The sequence below is a fragment of the Pseudochaenichthys georgianus genome, chromosome 5 (assembly GCF_902827115.2).
Source record: "Pseudochaenichthys georgianus chromosome 5, fPseGeo1.2, whole genome shotgun sequence".
Lineage (NCBI taxonomy): Eukaryota > Metazoa > Chordata > Actinopteri > Perciformes > Channichthyidae > Pseudochaenichthys > Pseudochaenichthys georgianus.
In genome coordinates this window covers 45,231,738-45,258,897 of record NC_047507.1, presented here as the reverse complement: position 1 = coordinate 45,258,897, position 27,160 = coordinate 45,231,738, and the positions used below count along the sequence as shown (strand labels likewise).

Here is a 27,160-nt window from a genome sequence, read left to right as displayed (position 1 = left end):
ACGCGCGTTGCATTGTGGGTAGCTCGTGACGTCACTGTGTGTGAAAGAATCACTACTCACCGACACTATCAACCTTGTCTCTCATGCTAGCCCTGACAACACCGGGAAGCACACCTTCATCTAGGCTGCACTGCTGTACGTGTCCTGACTTGTAGTGGTTCTCTCCTCTATCCAGGGTGGGAATTTCACGACGGCCACGACGGCCATGGCCGTCGTTGCCCCGCACTTTGGCCGTGATGCCCTGTTAAAAAAATGCAATTCACGGCCAAAGTGGCCTTTGTGCCCCTGTCAAAAGTAAAAAAAATGTCCTGTGGTATTGGTATTTTGACTAGCAATTTAGTTAAATTGTTTCGTTTATCAACGCTACAACATAGCGTTTCGTGAGTCGGTTGTCGTTGTTGGGGGAAAAGCAAACAGCTGTTTGCTGCTCGCGCTGTGCTCCGGAGCACAGCGCGAGCAGGCTCCCGTGAGCGGGAGGGCGCTCCTTCTTCACTACAGACTATCGCGCCACCTAACCATTCGCCAAAATGTTTTTAATATGAGCGGTAACCGGCCAAGCGCCGTGCAAAAAACAATCTTCTAATAAAAGAAAGTCACCGGAGGAGTTAAAGGAGTGACAGGGAGTTGGCTGCAGTGCCGCGTCCTAAAACCCTTTTATAATCTATCGATTAGATTTATGATTCGAAAATTATAAAAGTAGGGTAGACATGTGGAGATTATCCGGCTGAACAAAACGTGCATTTATCAAACAGGTTTGTTTTCCACAGACCTTATTTCCAGCTATTTTCCAAAACCCTGTGGAGAAATTCCATTGCTTTTTGTGGAGGGAACCAGCAGCTTACTTCCTGGTTTCAGGACGCGTCACTGCACCTCTCAATAAGGTCTTCTGTCGGCTCTGTACATCAATGCCGACCTATGCTGACAACTAAGTGAAGAGTAGACAATATAAAAGGTATTGGCGAAATGTCCCAGTAGTTTAGGATAATGAAGGTTCTAATCAAATCTATTACATATAGCCATTACATGTCTAACTCCTAATGACAGGAAGGCAGAAAGTGCATTATACAAATAATAATACTCATAATAATAGCAGACATTTTTTAACAATGACCACAATATCATTATTTTAATAAACCAAATATGAACAATTGAGGAAAATGAGAAAGAACTGATGATTAAAATGTTGTAGTACAAGTAGTAATGTAGTTAGTGCATAAATTACTATTGCAACAAATGTGTTAATTTTCTTCATTATTAGTCGATTTGCTCCGGGCCAGTGGTTACAATGGTGGGGCCAGTGACAATCCAATGTTACCCTTACTGTCTACCCCTGACTGACTTATGTGGTTTATGGCTGAACTTAACGTATACGTTTAAGAAACACTATTGCTATTCAGCCGTTTGTAAAACGACTGGTGTTGACGTTAGTGCTACACTTTTCAGTCATGTTGATTGACCAGCGTAATTTAACCAAACAGCCTTTGTGCCCTGTCATGTGGCCTTTGTGCCCTGTCATGTGGCCTTTGTGCCCTTAAAAAAAATGTGAACGGGAAGGCCAAATGGCCTTGCCCCTAAAATGACGAAATTCCAAGCCTGCCTCTATCTACACTCTTTTTGTCATCTTTGTAAAACGATATCAGACTGGTCATTGACAGCCATGACTTCTAGTGAAATTCAGTGTGGCTAAATGTGTTAAAATATGCAAGCGCGCGGAAGGGCCTAGATAACCGGGGTATACAGTTTAAAATGTTAATAATATATTTAAAGTGTTCAAAGTGCAGTTTCAGTGCATGTCAGTTGAAACGATCTTAAGTTGGCGTGACGTTGAAGTTGTGCGACCCTGCTGCTGGACTGGCTTGTAGTTCGTTTATAGCATAATGTTAGCATTTTGCTTTTGGCGACTAGATTTATGATTCAAAAATTATAAAAGTAGGGTAGACATGTGGAGATTATCCGGCTGAACAAAACGTGATCCGTCTCTTAAATGTGTGTCAACCACAGACCTTATTTCGAGCTATTTTCCAAAATCCTATGGAGAATTTGCATTGCGTTTTTCATGAAGGAACCGGAAGATGTTTACTTCCTGGTTTTAGGACGCGTCACTGCAGTTCTCTATTGACAGACATGAAGGAAAAATCCTTTTAAAGTTTCAAAATAAAAGCCCTCTATCATTTATATGTGGATATAACTCCTTGACAGTAAACACAATGATTTTATTCTGAAATATTTTATGGATAGGAAAAGGATGAAGTGACCCCATGAACGAATAAGTGCTGTCTGAAATAACTATTACAATACACTATTTTGAAATGTAGAAAGAAAGGGCCGGCAGGAGCAGCAGTGCTGTTTGTGACACACACATACACACGTGCGCGCACACACACGCACACGCGCGCGCACACACACACACACACGCACACACACACACGCGCACACACACACACACACACACGCAGTGCTATGTTATGTAAGTTAATAAATGGAACTGCAATAAGAGCTTGTGTTGGGGACAAAAAAGAAAGTGGGTGAGGAAAAAAAGTGTGTGTATAAAGAAAAGGAGATTCAGAGAAATAAAAGTAACCATGGATTCACGGAGAGAAAAGGACAGAGACAGTGAGGGAGAGAAGGAAAGGAGGACATAGGGAATTAACGTTTCATTATTAATGTTTGTCTCTAAAAGCCCACAGGCTGGTCCCCCGAGACCCTCAGCCACCGGGCCCCTCATCACAGTGTCTTCCTCTCTCTCTATCTACCACTTTATCCCTCATCAAATCCTACATCTCGCAGTGTCTCAATACCCCCCCCCCCCCCCCCCCCCCAGCTCCATCTCCCTCTCTCTCTCCAGGGACCGGCCACTGCAGTGAGAAATCAGAAAAAATAAACGCTGGAACAAAGGGACGTGTTCTCATATTTCTCTCCTGGACACTTCTCTCTCCCTCTCACTGCGCCCGTCCCTTCCTGTCATCTGTCCAGGCTCCTCACTCTGTATCGTCTTCCTCCTGACTTACTTCACCTCCTACTGTGTCTTACAGACCATCTGTTAAACTTTGAATAAATATAAAACATATATCTGTCTGCACAGAGTAAGGAAATACTTTCAATTCAAAGTGTGGTTTCCCTCTCAGTAGCAGCGGGATGAGTCACACATACATCTGACCAACCTGATCTCACCAGAATGCGTGACTCCACCACGACTCCTTAACACCACGAGTCACGAACTTTGTTACATTTACGTGTCGGCACCACGCAAACAACCCCAATGTAAAGTGAATGAGGCTCCTTTGTCGTGGTGCACACACGCATTTCTACAACGTCCTTCAGGGAGCTTTTATTCTATAAAACGTTTTTAAAATCTACTTTATAGCTTGTAGTATCTCACGGGAGGCTTCTTTTATTTTATTTGTATTCATAATAATTAAAAAAATTCGTCAGAATGTAAAAATTACATTAGTTACGAATTTGTGTTCTCAAAAAACAGTGCATTGTGTGTAATGCAACTGTGATTTTTATTAAATTAGTTAGTTTTTAAGGAAGGCCAGAGCTTCAGCTGTGTCAAATAGATTGTTCCCTTCAGTTAACGTTATTTAAAAGATAATTATCATGTCCCCTGTATTGTATTACGAGCGTCCATTCCCATTGGATAACGGAGAATTGTACACCCGGAAGTAAGAATTCTCCTTACTGTCGATTGATTTTACAGTGATATCTGCTCTACTCATCGACTAAAAAACACAAAATTGTCCTTGTTAATTACACAACATTGATTGGTTTGAATTGTGTGCAATGCTTTTGTATTTTCCCCCTTCGATTCGGAGAAACAAAGATTTTTTCGGAGTTTTTGGACAGCAGAACACTACCCAGAATCCTCAGCTATCGTTTGGGACTACACCATGTGCTTAGCTTGACAAACCCCGTGATCAGTCCTCAAGCTCTTTGATTGGTTGACCTCCAACTGCATTCCATATAAAAAAGGTTTCGTAAAAGAGAAAATCATACTTTATTCAGCAGTGCTTGCTTTACTCTTTGAAAGTCATCACATGAATGCATTGTAATAAATGGTTTGGCTGCATTAAATATTACACATCTGTCGTAGTTCTTTATTTATCTACAGAGATCGGGCATCAGAATAGACCGGAAACTATTCTTTTACCGTTCTGTTTTAATTTCACAATAAATTAGTAGTCATATTTTGTTTTGATATTATTGTTTTGTATTAACTACTAGACCGCTGGGTCATGTTAAGGCCATCTTTTCTGTGTTGCTGTGGGGTTTTTCCATCGCTTTTGTGTTACAAATATCAAAACAATAACAAAATAATATTCGTCGTAAACTAAACCGGAAACAGCAGTATATTTTATTTTGTTAACACTGTAAACTTTTTTAACCCAAACCACCTACTGGTTAAAGCACGTTATTACACGTTTAGAGTAATTGCAATGCAGGAAGATTGTGTTGCTTTTTAACGACTGTTTAAAATGCCTTTTTCTTAATGTCTTTCATTTTTGTAAAGCACTTTTGAATGTGTTATATTTTATGAAAACATTTAAATATTAAGAGTACATACAAAATAGTGGGAAAGTAGAAGGTCAATTATATAAATATAGAATAGAAAATATCAAGAAGATACTCAAATGATATCTAGAATAAAACAGTTTAGTGCCTGATAGGAGGATGTGCTAACTAATAAGGCTTTAATTAAACATTAAAGAATACTTTAGGTTAAGGTCTTCATTTCAATAGGAAAAAAGCTTTGGGGGTATCTAGATATTAAGGCTGACAAAGTCTAAATTGCATGGTTTGTTTTGGAACTTGACAATCAACTTTCCTGCAATGTTAACTATGTTGAAGCACTTATTTTAACTGATATTATACACATTAATTATAATCTTATGTATGTAGATAGTATAAGAAATGTGCAGAATACGACAGTGTAATGGTGGAAGTATACACACATATTGATAGATGTCTTGTAATGCACTGTTGATGAACCTGTGACCCAAGTTGTTCATTCATTGCATAACTACACTGTTGTGTATATGATATGTCAATAAACCTTAGAAAATCTTGAAATCTTGAAAGGGATGTGCAAAATAGCAATTATATACAGTCTTTAATGAACTATTAGAGAATAACGAGTAATGAATATGCTTTAAACGGATCTGCAGATAAATATTTAGTCTTCTCAAGCACCAACTATCAAATATCTCTCCTGATTGTTGGCACTTGACAATCACCTTCACTGAATTTCACTCAGGTGTAACTAAAGTCTGATTTAAGGGCTGTTTATATTTCACATCATTAATCCAAATCTGTAAAGTAACTAAAATAAATGTAGTGGATTAAAAATACCAGGTTAACCTTAAAGAAAGCCCTCAGGATTATAAAAGACCACCATCTCCCCAGCCACAAACGGTTCTGTCTGCTGCAGTCTGGCAGGCGGTACCACAGCATTCGGACTAAAACCACCAGACACAGAGACTGCTTCATCCCACAGGCCAGAAGACTATTAAACACCTGAACTTAGAAATAACATTCATCTGGCTGCTACTTAGAAATTATTTATCTAATATATCATATTCCAATCACTTGTATATAGACTCTTATTGCACTATTTCACTATTTTTTATGTGTAGGCCTATCTGTTTTATTGCGTAGCACTGTTGGAGGAGCCTGTGACCTAAGGGGGGGGGGGGGGAGGACACGTTAGATTCCTGTTTTGAATAGTGTGCCGTAGATGGGTTTCATTCCATTTCAAAGTCCTTTTGGACGCTCTGTGTAAACGTCGCGCATCCAATCACAGAGGTTGAGGACTGATCACGGGTTTGTCAAGCTAAGCACATGGTGTAGTCCCAAACGATAGCTGAGGATTCTGGGTAGTATAGTGTCTTCGGCCATCCTAAAACTCCGAAAAAACATTTGTTTCTCCGAATCGAAGGGGGAAAATACAAAAGCATTGCACACAATTCAAACCAATCAATGTTGTGTAATTAACAAGGACAATCTGGTGTTTTTTAGTCGATGAGTAGTGCAGATATCACTGTAAAATCAATCGACAGAAAGGAGAATTCTTACTTCCGGGTGTAAAATTCTCCGTTATCCAATGGGAATGGACGCTCGTAATACAATACAGGGGCCATGATCATTATCTTTTAAATAACGTTAACTAAAGGGAACAATCTATTTGACACAGCTGAAGCTCTGGCCTTCCTTAAAAACTAACTAATTTAATAAAAATCACAGTTGCATTACACACAATGCACTGTTTTTTGAGAACACAAATTCGTAACTAATGTAATTTTACATTCTGACGAATTTTTTTAATTATTATGAATACAAATAAAATAAAAGAAGCCTCCCGTGAGTTACTACAAGATATAAAGTAGACTTAAAAAAAACGTTTTATAGAATAAAAGCTCACTGCGGGACGTTGCACCACGAGCCTCATTCACTTTACATTGGGGTTGTTTGCGTGGTGCCGACACGTAAATGTAACAAAGTTCGTGACTCCACCACGCAATGCGGTGTTAAGAAGTCGTGGTGGAGTCACGCATTCTGGTGAGATCAGGTTGCATCTGACATGTAAGAAAGGCAAACAATAAGAAAGAGTAAGCTAACATGTTAAATGTAGAGCGACAGCACACACTTGTAATACAATATACAGACAAATAAGTACACCATCATGGCTAAACCGTTCAGCATTTAAATAGCGAAGTGAACATATTAAGGTTTTGAGATTATATATTTTTTTAAATGTCTATAGTGCAGTGTACTCCGAGACGGCTAGCAGCTGTTTTTTGCATAATTGCTAACGTTATTACAGTGAGCAACACGTCACTGTCAGGTACATCATGTGGGCTGAATCCAGTCAGGCTGAGGTCCTCTAGGGCAAGGGTTCCCAAACCTGTCAGCCCGCGACCCCCAAAATAACAGTGCCAGAGACTGGCGACCCCCCTGTCAACGGGGGAATTAATTTAAGTTTTCCGCACTCTCGCGGGAATATCTCCGCAATGGAGCAAGCTTAAGTTTCGCTTTCGAGTGCATGATATAGCCCAGCGCAACACCTTCATCACACCTGTTGCCACTTGTTTGCATGGGCGCGGGAAGGGGGGTGCTGAGGGCGCTGCAGCACCCCCTAGCGGCAGGCAGGTGGTGCGGAGCTCCCCTGTCTGAATTATTATTTGACGGTTATTGCTGCTCCCGCTGTGCATAGTCTGTGTAATATGTAGCCAACAAATTCCACATTGTTGGTAAAATAATATTTTACATCTTTGTAGTGTGTGTGCTCGCCAGTGGCGTCGCCTGGCCTGCCCCGAATGTTTTTTCTGTAGCCCCGGACAATTCTACCTCAATAATATAATACATTAACCGTGCTTTACGTGAACCTCATGACACTAGAGAGGACGGCAGGACTGTAATTTCCCGTGTTCAGTGAATGCAACAGAGGCATGACACCAGGACCAATCAGAGAGTTGCATGGAAATAAAAGTGTGCTTGTGTCATTCAAGCTCGGCCGGTGCCAGCAGGGAAGGTGTTGTTAGCATCTGGTTAGCTAGCTGCACTAACGGACATACGGAGCTGTTGCTGTTGGTTCCACAACAAGCTGGAGGAGAGCTCTCCTCTCAGACTGAGAGGCTCAGGTGAGCTAAAGGACTCTCCGAGTGTTTAGATAGTTAACTTTAGTCTAAGTTATCTCAGTGGGTCTCAAACGGTTTGGTCACAAATTATTCAAAAGATTATTTCCGCGGCACATCTTCATATGATCATTATCGTTATAAAAAAAGAGAATAAAGGAAAAACAGTTATGAAATACTATATGGCAGTAAAACAAGAATACAGTTTGAAAGGGGAGTGATTTGTAAAATATCCATAAAGAAAAAGAACATCTGTTTACAGTTGTGTTTCATCTGGGTGTTGAGAGATGTATCCATAGATCTCTTCATGTTGCTCTCAAAGTGCACCAGGTGCTTTTAACTTCAATATTTTAAAAAAAATCTTCCTGGGGGGGCATCCCCCCGGACCCCCCTAGAGGAGGTGAGGTCCGCTCCCCACTCGTAGAAAATAGCACTTTACCCCTGCCTATATGACGTGAGCTGATTATCGAGCCTTCATTCTTTCACACACACATACGGGTATTGGGCCGACCCTAGAAGGCCACTTTCTAGGGTCGTTTTTCCATACATCTGCAGGCAGTCTGTAAGGAGCAATCCGACAACCCACACAGCTCTAGTTTATGCTGGTAACGACCTAGAGCACACCCCTCAAGTCCAGAGATGTAATCCGAAGACATGCAGCGATTTCTTCGGTCGTTAATTCAGAAAACAAACCTAGTGCGCTCTGCCTGGCTACGTTAGCTAGCTGTTTATATTTGCACCTCCAGGATATGTGCACCTCCAGGAAAATGGTGTATTTATATATATATATATGGCGCGCGTTGCATTGTGGGTAGCTCGTGACGTCACTGTGTGTGAAAGAATAGTAACAGTCGCGGGTGTACTGTGTGTTTGCGTGTGGGGAGTGTTGCAGTAGAACATTCCACTGTAGCCCCTGGTGCTCGCGCTTTTGTGTGTGCTCTATAGTGCCCATAATAGTGTTCACTGGAGTCCAGCACCTCAACACCCCCACTCAAAATACCTTCCCGCGCCTCCGCTTGTTTGTACCATTTGCAGGCGATTTGTAATCTGTTCTAGAAAAACTGTGTTTTTTTGGATTTCAAGAAGCTTATAGAACAAACAATGGATGTATTTTGTGAACATTTATCCATGCTGGAAGTAGATTTAGATGTTATGAGTGAGATAGAGATTATTATCTAATATATTCATCCAATGAAGCATGAAGTCTGTTGATGATCAGAGGCTGTTGTTGGGGCTGCATAAAGTTTTTTATTTTTGTTTTGTAGGCAGACCATGCAGGCCTCAGAGTTAAACTTGGGCCTGCGACCATAGTTTTACTGTATTTTGTTTTGAAAATCCACAGCGGAGGTTTGTGTCGTACTATGCGGTGTGTTTGCATATCTCTCAGTAGCCAAACGATCTGTGAGTCTGTTGGACATAAACTCCGTAATAAATGTAGTCTACATTTCATAAGAGGTGTAAAACCTGAGAGCATTTGAACTAAATGCTTATATAATCTGTATTGTATTGTTGATTTATTGTGTGAACGAGGCGATATAGAGAAGGTTAAGCTGTCATTATTACGGTACGTCCGCACAGCAGCTTTTAAAAAATCTTGGAGCTGGGCGTGTCTGACAGCTTGGGGATTTTTTGCGAGCAACACGACCAACAACCAATCACATGAATCTCCCGCCCCCGACATACAAAGCAAACAACCCCGGGGATTTTATGCGAGCAATATATATATATATATAAACTCCCCAAACAGGCGAAAACCTACCAGTTTCACCCACTGTCTCTGCCACCTCCCTCCATGCCTGGTTCCTCCGGTTTGTATCCCGGTAAATAGTCTGGTCGTAAAGAACCGGGTGATTTGCTACCGTAATTTCTCGTTTGGAATATGAGGAAATGAACTGCGGTCTGGTTCTCCCTGCTTACACGCGGTTTGATTGGCTAGCGCTTCTACTGTCAGATTTGCATAAACGTGCTTGATTGGCTGACGCTTCCAGCTCAGCTTCAAAAGTTGAACATTGCTCAACTTTTGAATCCTGGAAATCCTGGAAATCTTCGCTTCGCTCCCCCACAATGCAGTTCGGCGAAAAGCGAGGCAAAGTGACGTCATCCCCATTCAAAGTCAATGGGCAGAGAAGCGTTGGAAGCGGTGGAAGATTCGTCTAAAGCTGCTGTACCGTTAGGCTGTTCTGTACTGTTGGAGTGGTGAGCAGGCCTATTGTTTTTGGATGTTTGTGGAGTCAGGTGGTCCGTGAGTTTTTTTTTATTGTTGAAGTGTCCTTGGTATGAAAAAGTTTTAGAAACACTGCGCTAGTGGATTGTCAAAGGGGGAGCCTCATTGCGGGGAAATGATACAGATGGCTAGTCCGCCCCTGAAGAATGTCTATGCACACGTTATTATTAATAATAATAATTACAAAAAATTGATACTTTTTTATTTTATTTTAATTTTGTAATCATCTCGCGACCCCCCGGGGGCTCGCAACCCCCACTTTGGGAACCCCTGCTCTAGGGGGTCTGTTACAGGTCATGTGTTGGTGAAGATGACAGCAAATGTATACATTGTGATTGTAAGGAGTGTGCTAACATCGGAACTAATTACAGTCCTCTAATGAAGCTGGGAGTTGTGTGGCTGTTCTTTTTGTTTTTGTATCACGCCTTCCATGACATTGTGTCAAACATATCATGTGGTTCATTTATGTTGGTTCAAACATTAATTTAATTATTAAATTAATGTCACTAAAGCATGCCTGGAGAAATAATGTATTACATTTTAATACATTATTTCTCCAGGCATGCTTTAGTGACATTATGTTGCTTCACTATGAAGAACAAAAACTTCTTTAATTTAAACAAACATTAGATATCTTCTGAAATTCCTGGCAGATAGTTATAAGATGAAAGCCAACATGTAATGATGTTTCAGTGTTGCTGCATAACGCTGAGGCTGATGTTGTGTCACGCAGTGTGCACTGTGACTGTAGAGCTCAGTGGTGGCTGTTAGTGTTGGCATACACTGTGTAATTACTCTCTTTGGGGGGTGTTGAATTAAAAGTGCAAGAGAAACACAAATGGGTTTCTCTTGCACTTTTAACACGATGTCAAAAGAGGCGTCAAGTAGCGCTTGAATCCATTTATGAAAAATGATTTGTACAAATGTATTTATCATAAATATAAAAACATTTTAATGTAAATCTACACATAATTATATTCAAGTAGGAGCCCTCTTCATCAAATGCATGTTTGGAGTGTGTCATTGAAATACCTTCTTTAAGCCTGCATGTAGAACAAATACTTTGGAATACAAAGACATTATTTTAACAAACCACATTTTTCTGTGTGGATTTATTTTAACCATTTCAGGTTTTTTTTATTTAAAAGGATTTGTGAATCTTTCTGGCTGCATTCATTATATGTGAGACTGGTCTGTCTTCACAGTCCTGCAAATCAAACAGAAGAAAACATTGTCGGTCCATCCTTTTTAATAATGAATCAACCTGATGTAATCCCCTCGCCCTTTCTCTGGGCTTTTAAAACAATTATCTTTTGATAAAGCCATCCACCCTAAGAACATACACAATGTCCTCCTTTGCCCTGCTAGAGGACTCTCTCTGAATGTGAAGACATGTTGTTGTCCTGCTAAATCCCTGGTCCTTCCTCGACTACTGTCCAAAGCAGCTTCAGTCACTCCTGTGACACACTGCTGAATGGGTACTGTTGTACCACCCGTTCTTTCCCACATTCATCCTGACCTTTTGTGTCCTGCAGAGGTGGTAGAAGTACTCAGATCTTGTACTTGAGTAAAAGTACTCAGATCTTGTACTTGAGTAAAAGTACAAGTACTCAGATATGGTACTTGAGTAAAAGTATAAGTACTCAGATCTTGTACTTCATTCAAAGTAGAAGTACCAGAGTGTAGGAATACTCTGTTACAGTAAAAGTCCTGCATTCAAAATGTTCCTCAAGTGAAAGTAGAAAGTATTCTCATCAAAATATAGTGAAAGACAGTAAAAGTAGTCGTTGTGCAGATTGGTCCATTTCAGAATAATATATATGATATGTTTTATAATGATTGATCATGAAAGTGTTCTCAAAGCTGGTGAAGGTGCAGCTAGTCTGAAGTACTTTGTAGACTGCAGGGTAGCTGGTGGATTCACTCCAGGTGGAACTGAAGTTTAAACAATTTTAAGAACAAGTCTAATAATAATAATAATAATAATAATAGATTACATTTGTATAGCGCCTTTCAAGGGACCTAAGGCCGCTTTACATGGTGAACAAACAACAAACAAACAAACAAAAGGGGCAAATAATAAAGTAAATAAATAGCAGTAGGAGTGGAAGCAGGGGGACTGATGGGTCAGGGGTCAAAGGCCATGGTGAGTTTGTAACGATGACTTGAAGATGTCCAGGGAAGCAGCATTGCGGATCTCTGCAGGAAGTGCACTCCAGAAGGTTGGGGCCGCAGCACACAAGTCTACCCAGTCAACCCTGGTGTCCCGCCCTCTCCGACAGGACCTTTCAGCGTGGCTGTGCAGATGTGGCTCTTAACATGGCCTTCCTCCATGGATAGTGCTTACATAGTGATCAATAAAGTTATTTTAAAAGCACTGATTCACATGTGTCAGCCCTTCTGTCCATGGTATCAGTCAATGTCTTCAGGAAGAAGCTGTAAAGCTCTTTAGAGGTCTCTTCCTCCTCCGTTGTCTTTGTCTCACACACTCAGTGAGCAGCGTGAGTCAATGTGGAGTTTAAGTCAGGCTTTCCTTCGTTCTCTTAGTTCTGTATCTTACCTCCCCCTTCTCTTAGTTCTGTATCTTACCTCCCCCTTCTCTTAGTTCTGTATCTTACCTCCCCCTTCTCTTAGTTCTGTATCTTACCTCTCCCCCTTCTCTTAGTTCTGTATCTTACCTCTCCCCCTTCTATTAGTTCTGTATCTTACCTCCCCCTTCTCTTAGTTCTGTATCTTACCTCTCCCCCTTCTCTTAGTTCTGTATCTTACCTCCCCCTTCTCTTAGTTCTGTATCTTACCTCTCCCCCTTCTCTTAGTTATGCATCTTACCTCCCCCTTCTCTTAGTTCTGTATCTTACCTCTCCCCTTCTCTTAGTTCTGTATCTTACCTCCCCCTTCTCTTAGTTCTGTATCTTACCTCTCCCCCTTCTCTTAGTTCTGTATCTTACCTCCCCCTTCTCTTAGTTCTGTATCTTACCTCTCCCCCTTCTCTTAGTTCTGTATCTTACCTCTCCCCCTTATCTTAGTTCTGTATCTTACCTCTCCCCCTTCTCTTAGTTCTGTATCTTACCTCTCCCCCTTCTCTTAGTTCTGTATCTTACCTCCCCCTTCTCTTAGTTCTGTATCTTACCTCTCCCCCTTCTCTTAGTTCTGTATCTTACCTCCCCCTTCTCTTAGTTCTGTATCTTACCTCTCCCCCTTCTCTTAGTTCTGTATCTTACCTCCCCCTTCTCTTAGTTCTGTATCTTACCTCTCCCCCTTCTCTTAGTTCTGTATCTTACCTCCCCCTTCTCTTAGTTCTGTATCTTACCTCTCCCCCTTCTCTTAGTTCTGTATCTTACCTCTCCCCCTTATCTTAGTTCTGTATCTTACCTCTCCCCCTTCTCTTAGTTCTGTATCTTACCTCTCCCCCTTCTCTTAGTTCTGTATCTTACCTCTCCCCCTTCTCTTAGTTCTGTATCTTACCTCTCCCCCTTCTCTTAGTTCTGTATCTTACCTCTCCCTTCTCTTAGTTCTGTATCTTACCTCTCCCTTCTCTTAGTTCTGTATCTTACCTCTCCCCCTTCTCTTAGTTCTGTATCTTACCTCTCCCCCTTCTCTTAGTTCTGTATCTTACCTCTCCCCCCTTCTCTTAGTTCTGTATCTTACCTCCCCCTTCTCTTAATTCTGTATCTTACCTCTCCCCTTCTCTTAGTTCTGTATCTTACCTCTCCCCCTTCTCTTAGTTCTGTATCTTACCTCTCCCCCTTCTCTTAGTTCTGTATCTTACCTCTCCCCCTTCTCTTAGTTCTGTATCTTACCTCTCCCCCTTCTCTTAGTTCTGTATCTTACCTCTCCCCCTTCTCTTAGTTCTGTATCTTACCTCTCCCTTCTCTTAGTTTCTGTATCTTACCTCTCCCTTCTCTTAGTTCTGTATCTTACCTCTCCCCCTTCTCTTAGTTCTGTATCTTACCTCTCCCCCTTCTCTTAGTTCTGTATCTTACCTCTCCCCCTTCTCTTAGTTCTGTATCTTACCTCCCCCTTCTCTTAATTCTGTATCTTACCCTCTCCCCCTTCTCTTAGTTCTGTATCTTACCTCTCCCCCTTCTCTTAGTTCTGTATCTTACCTCTCCCCCTTCTCTTAGTTCTGTATCTTACCTCTCCCCCTTCTCTTAGTTCTGTATCTTACCTCTCCCCCTTATCTTAGTTCTGTATCTTACCTGTCCCCCTTATCTTAGTTCTGTATCTTACCTCTCCCTTCTCTTAGTTCTGTATCTTACCTCTCCCCCTTCTCTTAGTTCTGTATCTTACCTCTCCCCCTTCTCTTAGTTCTGTATCTTACCTGTCCCCCTTATCTTAGTTCTGTATCTTACCTCTCCCTTCTCTTAGTTCTGTATCTTACCTCTCCCCCTTCTCTTAGTTCTGTATCTTACCTGTCCCCCTTATCTTAGTTCTGTATCTTACCTCCCCCTTCTCTTAGTTCTGTATCTTACCTCCCCCTTCTCTTAGTTCTGTATCTTACCTCTCCCCCTTCTCTTAGTTCTGTATCTTACCTCCCTCTTCTCTTAGTTCTGTATCTTACCTCTCCCCCTTCTCTTAGTTCTGTATCTTACCTCTCCCCCTTCTCTTAGTTCTGTATCTTACCTCTCCCCCTTCTCTTAGTTCTGTATCTTACCTCCCCTCTTCTCTTAGTTCTGTATCTTACCTCTCCCTTCTCTTAGTTCTGTATCTTACCTCTCCCCCTTCTCTTAGTTCTGTATCTTACCTCTCCCCCTTCTCTTAGTTCTGTATCTTACCTCTCCCTTCTCTTAGTTCTGTATCTTACCTCTCCCCCTTCTCTTAGTTCTGTATCTTACCTCTCCCCCTTCTCTTAGTTCTGTATCTTACCTCTCCCCCTTCTCTTAGTTCTGTATCTTACCTCCCCCTTCTCTTAGTTCTGTATCTTACCTCTCCCCCTTCTCTTAGTTCTGTATCTTACCTCTCCCCCTTCTCTTAGTTCTGTATCTTACTCTCTCCCCCTTATCTTAGTTCTGTATCTTACCTCTCCCCTTCTCTTAGTTCTGTATCTTACCTCCCCCTTCTCTTAGTTCTGTATCTTACCTCTCCCCCTTCTCTTAGTTCTGTATCTTACCTCTCCCCCTTCTCTTAGTTCTGTATCTTACCTCTCCCCCTTCTCTTAGTTCTGTATCTTACCTCTCCCCCTTCTCTTAGTTCTGTATCTTACCTCCCCCTTCTCTTAGTTCTGTATCTTACCTCTCCCCCTTCTCTTAGTTCTGTATCTTACCTCTCCCCCTTCTCTTAGTTCTGTATCTTACCTCTCCCTTCTCTTAGTTCTGTATCTTACCTCTCCCTTCTCTTAGTTCTGTATCTTACCTCTCCCCCTTCTCTTAGTTCTGTATCTTACCTCCCCCTTCTCTTAGTTCTGTATCTTACCTCTCCCCCTTCTCTTAGTTCTGTATCTTACCTCTCCCCCTTCTCTTAGTTCTGTATCTTACCTCTCCCCCTTCTCTTAGTTCTGTATCTTACCTCTCCCCCTTCTCTTAGTTCTGTATCTTACCTCTCCCTTCTTCAGCCTCTCACATTACTACAATAAGGAATAAAGGCCGGATGCCCACATGTGAAATAAGACTCAGCGGGATCCTCGTGTTCCCTTACGCAACAAGGAGCAACAAATCAAATGGATTCTCCATGTCATGCACATCCCTCTGGGCCTCTGGCGCGTGGCGCTGCCTCGAGCTCAGGGTGTGGAGAACAGTACATACGCAGATAAAAGGGCACTGATAGCCTTTTACAACTGCCATCTATTTCAATCACAAATGCAGTGCAATGGATTCTGGGTCATAAAGCGTGATGGCCCAATCTGTCCTGTACGTCCAGTGTGATGATTTAATGAATACATGACACGGGAGCAGCAGTGCAGTCGCTGCGGAGACTCACGGACGGGGAGGAAAACAGCGTGCATACGTGACAAATCAAAGTATTTGATTACGTTTGTGCATAAACCCTATACATTCAATTGATTAGCAACAGCATGTGCAACAGACTGAAAGAAGCAATGATAGCACAGTGTGTAGCAAAGTAGCACTCTGGGCCTTACATCTATACACGGGATTCTGATTGTTCTTTCACGGCCCGGTCGTTTGACTTTGAGCCTGTATGAGCACACAGTGGGAGCACACAGTGGGAGCACACACACACTACGCCCACTTCTCAGAGGCTTCGCCTTTGTAACAGGAACAATACATTACTGTCAGAACACTTCATTACAAGTAACATTCAAAATGTCATTGAAAAGTAAAAGTCATCATTTTGCAGAACAAATTACTTTTAACGTGTATATAATAATTATATATGTGACATTTCTAGATGATATTGTTGCATCAAGTCGTACTGTTGACAAAAGAAGTTCTGATTGACTTTTTGTAAAATATTAAAGTAATTTGACTCTTGTTCTAAATTCTAGTTAGATTCTTTGAGATATTCTGTTTGAGCTGTTTAATAAAAGTAACGGACACACACACACACACACACACACACACACACACACACACACACACACACACACACACACACACACACACACACACACACACAGCGTGCGGTTCAGGTCATCAAAGACAAACTGAAGCATGTGAGCGGACAGGAGAGCGACTGAAGCCGGAGCCCACACACTTATCTCTGCATACCGTAGGAGCAAACACTCGATCACAAACCGGCGGCATCAATCCGGAGAGCCACGTTATTGAGGGCACGGGTTCAAATCAATCTTTGTGGTGTGCGAGCTGCAAATGCACAATATCACCAGGTACAGAGGAAATGTGTGTATACTGCCACATCTCACATGAGAAGGGAGGCGGCGGGAAGGAGAACTGAAGCAGAAGATAGAGGGACGCTGCTGGCTACGGCGGGGTTTATCAGGAAAGGAAGCATTTCTGGCTGCTTTTCAAAATAAAGTAGGCTCTTCCTGCTCCCCGTCCGTCATCCCGCTCCTCCAATGTGTTTCTGTCATAACTGCTCACATGCTTTCTAACCCTTACCCATCTATTTGGCAATATAACGTCCTGTGGAGAAATATTGCATGGTTCTTATTGTTTGTATTTATCATTTAACCAGAGATCAATACAAACAATAAGAACCATGCACTATAGTATACTATAATGTCAGAAAACTATTTGTAAAATGCAAAATGCATATCTTTTATATTCCTGTAAATGTAAACATCATTTCGACATGAAATGGAATATGATTTGGGACAGTTGAGCATGCAATCATCTGTTGCTCATGGATGGTAGTAGAGGGTCCGTGGCGCTGGGGTCTATCTTTGGATAGATTCAACAACAGATCATTCCTCCAGGGGCTGATGCTGAGCAAGCCACACCTAGTTTGCTGATATCAAATCCCTCTGAAGATGCTATTGTGCACACAGACCCTTCATCGCTCCGCGACGTGCCGCTCAGCGGGAGCCACAGATTGGGTCTGCTCACTGGGCCTTTGACAGGACACCGTGATTTGATCAACTCGAAGCCAATCAAGTCAGTTTGACATTATTTGTTAACCGTGACAAATACATTGAGTTCCCTTTTGTTTCAAATACAAGCTAAGAGTTCCTATTCATGAAATCAACACGTTCTGTTCCCGTAGAAACCACTTCAGATGTCTCTGAAAGCAGCAGTAAGGTTGTGTTCTACCCATGAATGTAAGTCGGTGCTAACGAGACGTGCTTTAGATTCTTCAGATTGTTTTTTGGATACTTCATATTCAGTTCATCAGTACTGAAGAAGCCTGTTCAATGAAAGGCAGAAGGTTTTCTAAATGTATCACGGGTCCAGTCGGATTGGTTTTTTACCGAGAAGGAGCCAAAGTCTTTGTTTTCCCGCCATTCCTCACACAGTGCTGATTAACACTGTGTGTGTTCCAAGCCATCAGGGAAAGCAGCACGACATGGCATAGGTCGTGTTGTTATGGCAGATTCCTTATGACAGCGCGTTTCTAAGGTAACAGGTCAGAGAGGCTCCATTGCCTCTTCCGCAATTATCAGCAGATGTACCCATGTTAAGTACATTGGCCAAGGTCAGAGGAAGCCCAAGGGAGGTCTTATAATACAGTTAAAGTCTTAACGATAAGGATGTTCGTTAATGTAAAGAAAATGATATGTGTTCATGTGCAAAAGTATAGGTTGTTAATTTGATAATTAATATCCTGCAAGACTCCTAAAGACATCATGAGATGATGACCTTTGGACATGTGGAACATACATGTTGCTCTGATGTTGGTGTGTCCGTTTGGAGAACATGATGTTCGTGTGCTAGTTAAACACGGTTAGGGAACATGTGCGTGTGTCATTTAGAAACCCTATATCGGCCCTCTGTTCCTTGTATTCGTGGGGGCTTTTCCGCGATTGGCTGCTGTGGCAGAAGGTAAATGTTTCCCTATTATTATTTGTTGTTGCACAACTGAATAATAATTAATCTCAACCATATGTGTGTTTGTGTTTTATTGATCTCTCTCTCTGTGTTAACATTTGAAGTTGGTGAGCCATTAATTGCACTAACAGTTATTCAAGGATTCCTTTACTTTAAAAAACGTTGACTTGGTGTTGAAATAGTAAAGTAATTTGGTAGGAGACAGTGTTGGACATACTGTATACACGGCCTGAGAGCAAAGGAATGGAGAGACAGACCCAGACAGGGAGGGAGGGAGGGAGGGAGGGAGGGAGGGAGGGAGAGGCTGGAGAGAGAGGGAAGTATTAACTGGCTTAATGGTCCAAGTAAAAGCACACGTAGGTCATCGATGGCCTCTAATGAACCTGTATTCCTGCCAACTGAGAGAGATACAGCTGACACTGATCCCAGTGCAGCCACCGGACACTGGACAGCCCGGGAGGACCTGATTGGCTGCAGGGCTATGATCCTAATCTACAGGTTTTACAGCCAAACTCAGCTATCATCAAACCCGGAGGAGGAGGAGGAGGAGGAGGAGGAGGAGGAGGAGGAGGAGGAGGAGGAGGAGGAGGAGGAAGAAGAAGAAGAAGAAGAAGAAGAAGAAGAAGAAGAAGAAGAAGAAGAAGAAGAAGAGGGATGTGTTTTGTCACACAGATCAATGATAAACTGATGTTCAGGAGTCCAAATCCTACACACTTGCCTCTTCTTCATACTGTTATAAAACACACAAGGGAGAATGTTCCTACCTGGAAGAAGACGGCCATGGCAGCGATGATCCTCTGCTCCCTCAGAGCTGCACTCAGGCTGTCAAAGTCGTCTGAGTTGTACATGTACACCTGCATCTGTGAGAGAGGAGGAGGATCATGAGAAGAGAACCACATGCATGTATCAAGGAATAATGTACAAAGAATAATACTGCATCCAGGGGCGGACTGGGGGGGAAAGTGGCCCGGGGAGTCATTGACAGACAGGCCCACTTAATGCGCGGCATGTATCGGCCGGCCGGCGACGAAAGTATGTTTCTTAACAAAAAACCCTATGCCTTTAATGTTATTTTGGACCATTATTCATAAAGTAATCACATTACCTGAGCCCTTGAGTTGCCTAGAGCAAAAATAGTTACAGCATATATTTATTCATTTTAATGTTAACAGATCGTTGATGCAATAACATTTGGACCCAATTTGCCTGACTTGATGCATGGTTTAAAACATGGGTGTATGAAGCATCCTCAATGTGGGTGAGACAATTTGACAGGGGGTGTGGGCAGGTGGTGGACCTCACCTCCTCTAGGGGGGTCCGGGGGCAAGCTCCCCCGGGAAGATGTTTGTATCGTTACGACACAATACTAAACATTTACCACATTTCAGCAATTGGCAATCTATATAAATCATGTAATCTAACAATGACTGGCATTGTTTGATTTGAATCCGTGTATATTTCAACCCTCCCTGCAGGTTTGTGGCACCATCAGCACAACCTATTGATGGATAGTTGTGCGCTCTCATTTGAAACTAATGAGCTAAGGACACGTGGCAGGATGGCTGTTCGATTCTCTCTAAGCAATGTGGGCTAAACAAGGTAACATGGAATAAACAGCTCTGGGTTTCATATGATTTATCTTTGCGTAATTGCAGGAATGGAGAAAACCTGAAACTCTTGATCTTTTTGCCGTGATGCAGGAAAAAAGGCGATGGGTCAGTGAACAACACAACACATCCAAAATATTTTCCTTTTTCCTTCCCTTTTGTCATATAACTAAAATGTGTCAGTCTGTTTTTAACATTATTGTTTTTTGTTCTAGTAGGGAACATTTCTATAAAGGCAATTCATTCAATTTCAAATAGTCATTGAATGTCATTGAATTCTTAAACAGCTGGACAATGTTTTTTATAATTAATATTAATAATCTATGTATTTGAAAGGGTTTATTATAGCGGTGTGAAGTCACTGATTACATTAGTTTTTGATATATCACAATATGTTCCTAATACATTTTTGTCCCACACTGTAAAATATTACCATGATTTCACAATATTTAGCTGTAATATTTTACAATAAATTACTGTTTTACCACTTTACAGTCTTTACCTGTAATGTTCACAATATAATACTGTCATTTTGAATTTCACAGTGAAATCAATGCAGGCACAGTTAATTACTGTGAATGTACAGGATCAATGATGAACAGGATTTCACAACATGTTACTGTATTATTTCACAGTAACATTCTGTATTCAGACCATCCTCTGTGATAACAACACATTAAATGATTTTCTTGCTTTTATCGCTCTTGCTTGGCTTTAAATACTAATTTATTTATTTGGTGCAGGTTTTACTTAAATTGAAAGGGGCACCACTGCATGTGCCTTAAAATAAATGTAAATAAATCTATGTAAAATGTAAAGTTGTTGTCTTGGCTTATTGTTTTCAGGTGCTTCCTGAGCCTGAGACGGGCTCAAAAGCCAAGAAGAAGCGTGGCGTTATAAACCCCCATGTCAGCACATTCTTTAGAAAACTCCTTGACTTTGAGTGGATGTCTATGTAGACATGTCCAGGACTAATGTAAGACACTCACAGTCTGTAGAAAGTTTCATGTGAAATGTACTTTGCACTTGAATGGAGGAATACAAAGTTAAAATGGGTATTTTCTTTGTTTTTCTTTGTTGATTGAGCAGATTCAATTGTGTAGGGTAAAATCCCAGTTAACTATTAAAATGTACAATATATTATAGTATTATTTACAGTAAATTACTGGCTACTGTGTTGCATTACTTTTACAGTAAAAGTGTGAAAATACTGGTAATTACTGTAATTGATATACAGCAAGGTACCTTAATACCACAGCTCTGTACTGCTATTTCACAGTACTTCCATGGGCATGGCAACTGTAAAGTCACAGTATGTAGTTGTACTTTTATTCTAATTTACTGTACAATATCTACAGTAAATTACTGTGAAATATCTACAGTAAATGACTGTGAAATATTTACAGTAAATTACCGTGAAATCTATGCAACTAGTAGCCAGTAATTTACTGTGATATGATAAAAAAAATGATACAGTGCATGTGAAACCAAAACATCAGTATGATTGCAAACATACTCAGTTTACTGATATGACAACTCCATACAAGGTAGCACACTTATGTTGAAAACACACTCATACACTTTAGGTTTTAAAGTCTGTCCAAGGACACTTTGACATACTGAGTGGTCTGCTCTTATATCCTAAACAAGAATCAAAATCAGCAGGATGCGTGTGGGATTGGGTGGAGATAAACTGCAGTGTGTTCATGCTAATGAAGGTCACTCATGGCAACAGTGTGGCTCATGTATGAGTTGTAATCGTTGTTGGACAACATTGAAGCTTTATGGCAGAGAAGAAGACATCCAGCTCTGAAACACACTACTAAGCTGTACATGCAGTCATTGTCAGTTTAGGTTTAGGGGTGCTGTTAAACTATTAAACCTAGTTTACACATCTATTAACTCTATCTAAATATATTACCTGGACAAAATAATTGGACTACCATATTTAGACGTGTATAGCAAACGTGATGAATCATTTGTCAGTCTGCTATTTGTGAAGAGATAACCGGGCTGCAGCCTGAAGTCAATAACACTGTGAAATGGGTGATGTGTTGTTGCTCAGTGAAGAACTAAGAACACATGCACACACATTCAGGCACTGTTGGTTGTCATGGTAATATAGAGGAATGACGCATTTAGGCATACAGCAAAGGTTGAAATGAAAACATATTATGGTGTGTGCGTGTATAAACTGGGTTCATATGCACATGTGTTTAGATCATTTGTAGTTTCTAGGCACACCTCTCTGTTTGCCAAAAGCAGTTCTCTCCCCGCTAAGATCCACACTGCCAACACCACTTGTCTAGCATTTTCTGCTGCTTGCTAATCCTTACATAAAGAGCACTGTGCATCCCTATTTCATCTACTTGAGAAGTGAACTGTTGGCAAGCAGCTTGATATAAAGACATGTTATAGCAGAGACAGTTTAACTGGAACAACACATTCTCTCGAATGGGTATTCATTCAAATGAACATAGGGGATTGTGCTTGTGAACAATTAGATCAGTTCGAACACAGCAGGATTGGCCCACATAATGGGGACAATTGCTTGTTCACATTGCAAAATGAGACAGTGACATAATGTGGATTAAAGAATGCAATAGACAGATTATCAAAATGAATACAAAAGTTCACACATCTAATCTGTAAAACTCTGCAGATCAGGCTACATGTTGTCTACCAGCAGCATCGATACTTCAGAATGTTATACGGAGATTACTGAACAAACACCTCCAACCAGAGCCTGCTGCCCATTGGCACTGACAGCTCTTCAATTGTGATTTGATTTGGGCACAGATTTTTTTCTGCAAGTGTAAATTGGATCCTTTTTCGGGATCAATGTGAGAAAAAAAGAATTGACACATTTTACAGAAATAAAATGAAGCAAATGCTTTCCCAACACAATCAGTTGTGTACTATCCCAATGAGAAAGAGGAAACTGTATAGTTTTAATATCACATTAAATGTCATATACCTTCACATTTAAGCGTCTTATCTTACACTAAGTGGAATCAACCATGAGCATTCAAGCTCAGAACAGCAAGAATCTTGTACGTTCAATCAGCCAAACCATTTTAAGTGCTTCAAGTGCTTACATTTTTAAGTGCTACAAACAGATATTGTATTTAGGTATTTACTTTATATCATCAGCCAAGGTGCAGTGGAAACAGCTAGGATAAACATGAGCTCAAACTTGAGCAGAACGTTTTTTATTATAACTGTAATAATCTTTCCTGACATACGAGAGAAAGTAGAGTCAAGGACTGTCGAAAGAGGCAATGAGTCTCATGAAAGTTTGTTGAGCTTTATTACAACTGGTAAAAGAACACAGAGCCCAAACTGACCTGTAAAATATAGTAAAGTTATTTAGAAATAAGAGATGTTAATATTTTTCCACAGCAATCTTTTTTTGCAGAAATTCATTTGCCCCATCAAAACAGGATAGGACAATACCTTTGGCAATAAATAATATGTTGAAAAATACCTTATGGAAATTTAGGATTTAACCTGTTAACGTTTTTTTTTTCACGGAACTGTGTCTGAGGGCTACGACGGAGTACTAGAGAGACGGAGATTTCGAGTATAAAGTCGTAATAATACGAGAATAAAGACATAGTTACGAGAATAAAGTCGTAATGTTACTAGAATAAAGTCATAATTACGAGATTAAAGTCGTAGTTTCATAAGTGACTTGAGAAGGAGACAACAGGAGCGTCCTGCAATACAATGAGGAATGTGGAGCATCTTGTGAAGCAGTACTTTAATTTAGGTTTCTCAAATAACGAAATACTTAATCTTTTGGCACATCAGCATCAGATTATCATAAGTATTAGAACTTTGAAAAGGTTGTGCAAGAAACGATGTCTATTATTTCGAAGAAAGACCCAAACGGACTTGGAGGAGATTGTCTCCTTTCTGCAGGAGGAAATGGATGGTTCTGGCCGACTATAGTTTATAGTTTATTAGGATCCCCATTAGCTGGTGCATAACAACAGCTAATCTTCCTGGGGTCCACAAATAACATAAAACATGACATTCGACAGTACATTACAAGACAATGATACCAATCATGTACGGCGTCAATTTTCCTTCAAACAGAGACTTTCATATCAACCATCACATACAGCTTATTTTCTGATTCCCCATTTCCTTGGAGAGAAAAAAAAAAAAAAAAAAAAAAATAATAATAATAGTGATTTTACAAATGTCTCCCTTCGCTTCTTTTAGAGTAAAAACAAACTAAACAAATACAATCCTCATCATAACTGTGAAAGGCTGTGTGTGTGTGTGTGTGTGTGTGTGTGTGTGTGTGTGTGTGTGTGTGTGTGTGTGTGTGTGTGTGTGTGTTAAGGCCCTGACACACCAAGCAGTCACCAGAGGACTAACCGACGCTGAAGTCGGCTGTTGCCTGGCCGTGTTCTCCTGCGTTTTGGCCATGTGTCGCACGGGAACACACCGCACCGACTTCAGTGCGTGAGTGGCAATAACTCTCCTTACCAGCAGGCGGCGGTAGTGTGTATTCGTCATTCAAAAGAGGCAACAACCGGAAGACAGAGAAGAAGAAGAGTATCTTTTCTCCGTAATATCATACAGAGCTGGCCTCTCCTGGATCAAGGTGATGAGCAGGTCTTCGTTTGCATCATTCCAGATCGCCATGATGAGATGAAAATGAATAGCAGTCTGTGTGTGCCTTCTTAAATCGTTTGTTTACATCCCTCACTTCCGCTTCGCTTCTCATGCACTGATTTGCTAGCTGAACAGCCAATCAGAGTGATTATTTGGTCCGACTGCCAGACCCGATGCATGGCCGATTCAACATGTTGAATCGGCCATGCATCGGGTCTGGCAGTCCAAATAAGGCGTGTCACGGTCGACGGTGCGGGACACACCAACCTGACTACGGCGCCGCAAATGCCCGACAGCCTCTGACGGCCTCTGACTCCCAAAATCGGGTTGGTGTGTCAGGGCCTTTAGTGAAAGTACCATATTCCTGCATGTGTTTAAAAAACCTATATGAATCGGTGTGCTGCTGTATGTTTACCATAACTGACTACAAGGCTATCGTTGGTTACATCTACGAGCTGTTCAAAGGGGATTTGTTGTTTCACAAGAAACTATGAGACTTGTAATCAAGGCTTTGGATCCAGAAGGAGTCGAACGATAGCCTTGAAGTGGAATCGGAATGAGCTCCCCATTGAAATCAGGACAGCAGAAAGCTTCCACATCGTCCGGGCCCAGACTGAAAACTCATCTCTTTCGACTCCAATTCGAGCGATAGAATTACTAACAAAGCACTTATATACATATATATATATATATAAAGGGCTGGCTTATCTAAAGCCAGTTGAGTAGCACTTGAAATGTTTTGGCTCTATGAAACCTGACTTATATGATTCTGTTTTCTTCAAGTGTGTATCTTGTTGGTCGAACGCACTTATTGTAAGTCGCTTTGGATAAAAGCCTCAGCTAAATGCAATGTAATGTCGGCCAGAACCATTTCCTCCTGCAGAAAGGAGACAATCTGCTCCAAGTCCGCTTCTCAAGTCACTTATGAAACTACGACTTTAATCTCGTAATTATTACTTTATTCTCGTAACGCTACGACTTTATTCTCGTAACGTTACGACTTTATTCTCGTAATGTTACGACTTTATTCTCATAACTATGACTTTATTCTCGTATTATTACGACTTTATTCTCGTAACTATGACTTTATTCTCGTAATATTACGACTTTATTCTCGTAACTATGACTTTATTCTCGTAATATTACGACTTTATTCTCGTATCTATGACTTTATTCTCGTAATATTACGACTTTATTCTCGTAACTATGACTTTATTCTCGTAATATTACGACTTTATTCTCGTAACTATGACTTTATTCTCGTATTATTACGACTTCATTCTCGTAACTATGACTTTATTCTCGTAATATTACGACTTTATTCTCGTAACTATGACTTTATTCTCGTATTATTACGACTTTATTCTCGTAACTATGACTTTATTCTCGTAATATTACGACTTTATTCTCGTAACTATGACTTTATTCTCGTAATATTATGACTTTATTCTCGTAACTATGACTTTATTCTCATAATATTACGACTTTATTCTCGTAACTATGACTTTATTCTCGTAATATTACGACTTTATTCTCGTAACTAGACTTTATTCTCGTATTAATACGACTTTATTCTCGTAACTATGACTTTATTCTCGTAACTATGACTTTATTCTCGTAATATTACGACTTTATTCTCGTAACTATGACTTTATTCTCGTATTATTACGACTTTATTCTCGTAACTATGACTTTATCTCGTAACTATGACTTATTCTCGTAATATTACGACTTTATTCTCGTAACTATGACTTTATTCTCGTAATATCACGACTTTATTCTCGTAACTATGACTTTATTCTCGTAATATTATGACTTTATTCTCGTAACTATGACTTTATTCTCGTATTATTACGACTTCATTCTCGTAACTATGACTTTATTCTCGTATTATTACGACTTTATTCTCATAACTATGACTTTATTCTCGTAATATTACGACTTTATTCTCGTAACTATGACTTTATTCTCGTAATATTACGACTTTATTCTCGTAACTATGACTTTATTCTCGTAATATTACGACTTTATTCTCGTAACTATGACTTTATTCTCGTATTAATACGACTTTATTCTCGTAACTATGACTTTATTCTCGTAACTATGACTTTATTCTCGTAATATTACGACTTTGTTCTCGTAACTATGACTTTATTCTCGTATTATTACGACTTTATTCACGTAACTACGACTTTATTCTCGTAACTATGACTTTATTCTCGTAATATTACGACTTTATTCTCGTAACTATGACTTTATTCTAGTAATATTACGACTTTATTCTCGTAACTATGACTTTATTCTCATAATATTGCGACTTTATTCTCGTAATATTACGACATTATTCTCGTAACTATGACTTTATTCTCGTAACTATGACTTTATTCTCGTAATATTACGAATTTATTCTCGTAACTATGACTTTATTCTCGTAATATTACGACTTTGTTCTCGTAACTATGACTTTATTCTCGTATTATTACGACTTTATTCTCGAAATCTCTCTGTTTTTTTCTTCTAAGTGTGGCCCTAATACTCCGTCGTACAGGGCATCTTAATATTTAATAACCTTATGTGTCATACCCACTTAACGGGAAGAAACTCAGCTAACTGACGATACGAACCATTTTTACCGAAACAAAACACAAGTCTCACAAGAAGCGCCTA

General features: G+C 40.5%; 1 protein-coding gene across 1 annotated transcript in view; it reads right to left on the bottom strand.

The window, feature by feature from the left end:
• The window catches only part of LOC117446707 (receptor-type tyrosine-protein phosphatase gamma-like), a 673,776-nt gene that overhangs the window by 220,205 nt on the left and 426,411 nt on the right, over positions 1 to 27,160 (bottom strand). The window contains 1 exon segment of the mRNA XM_034083054.1: positions 19,022 to 19,117. Coding sequence (XP_033938945.1) covers positions 19,022 to 19,117 — 96 coding nt within the window.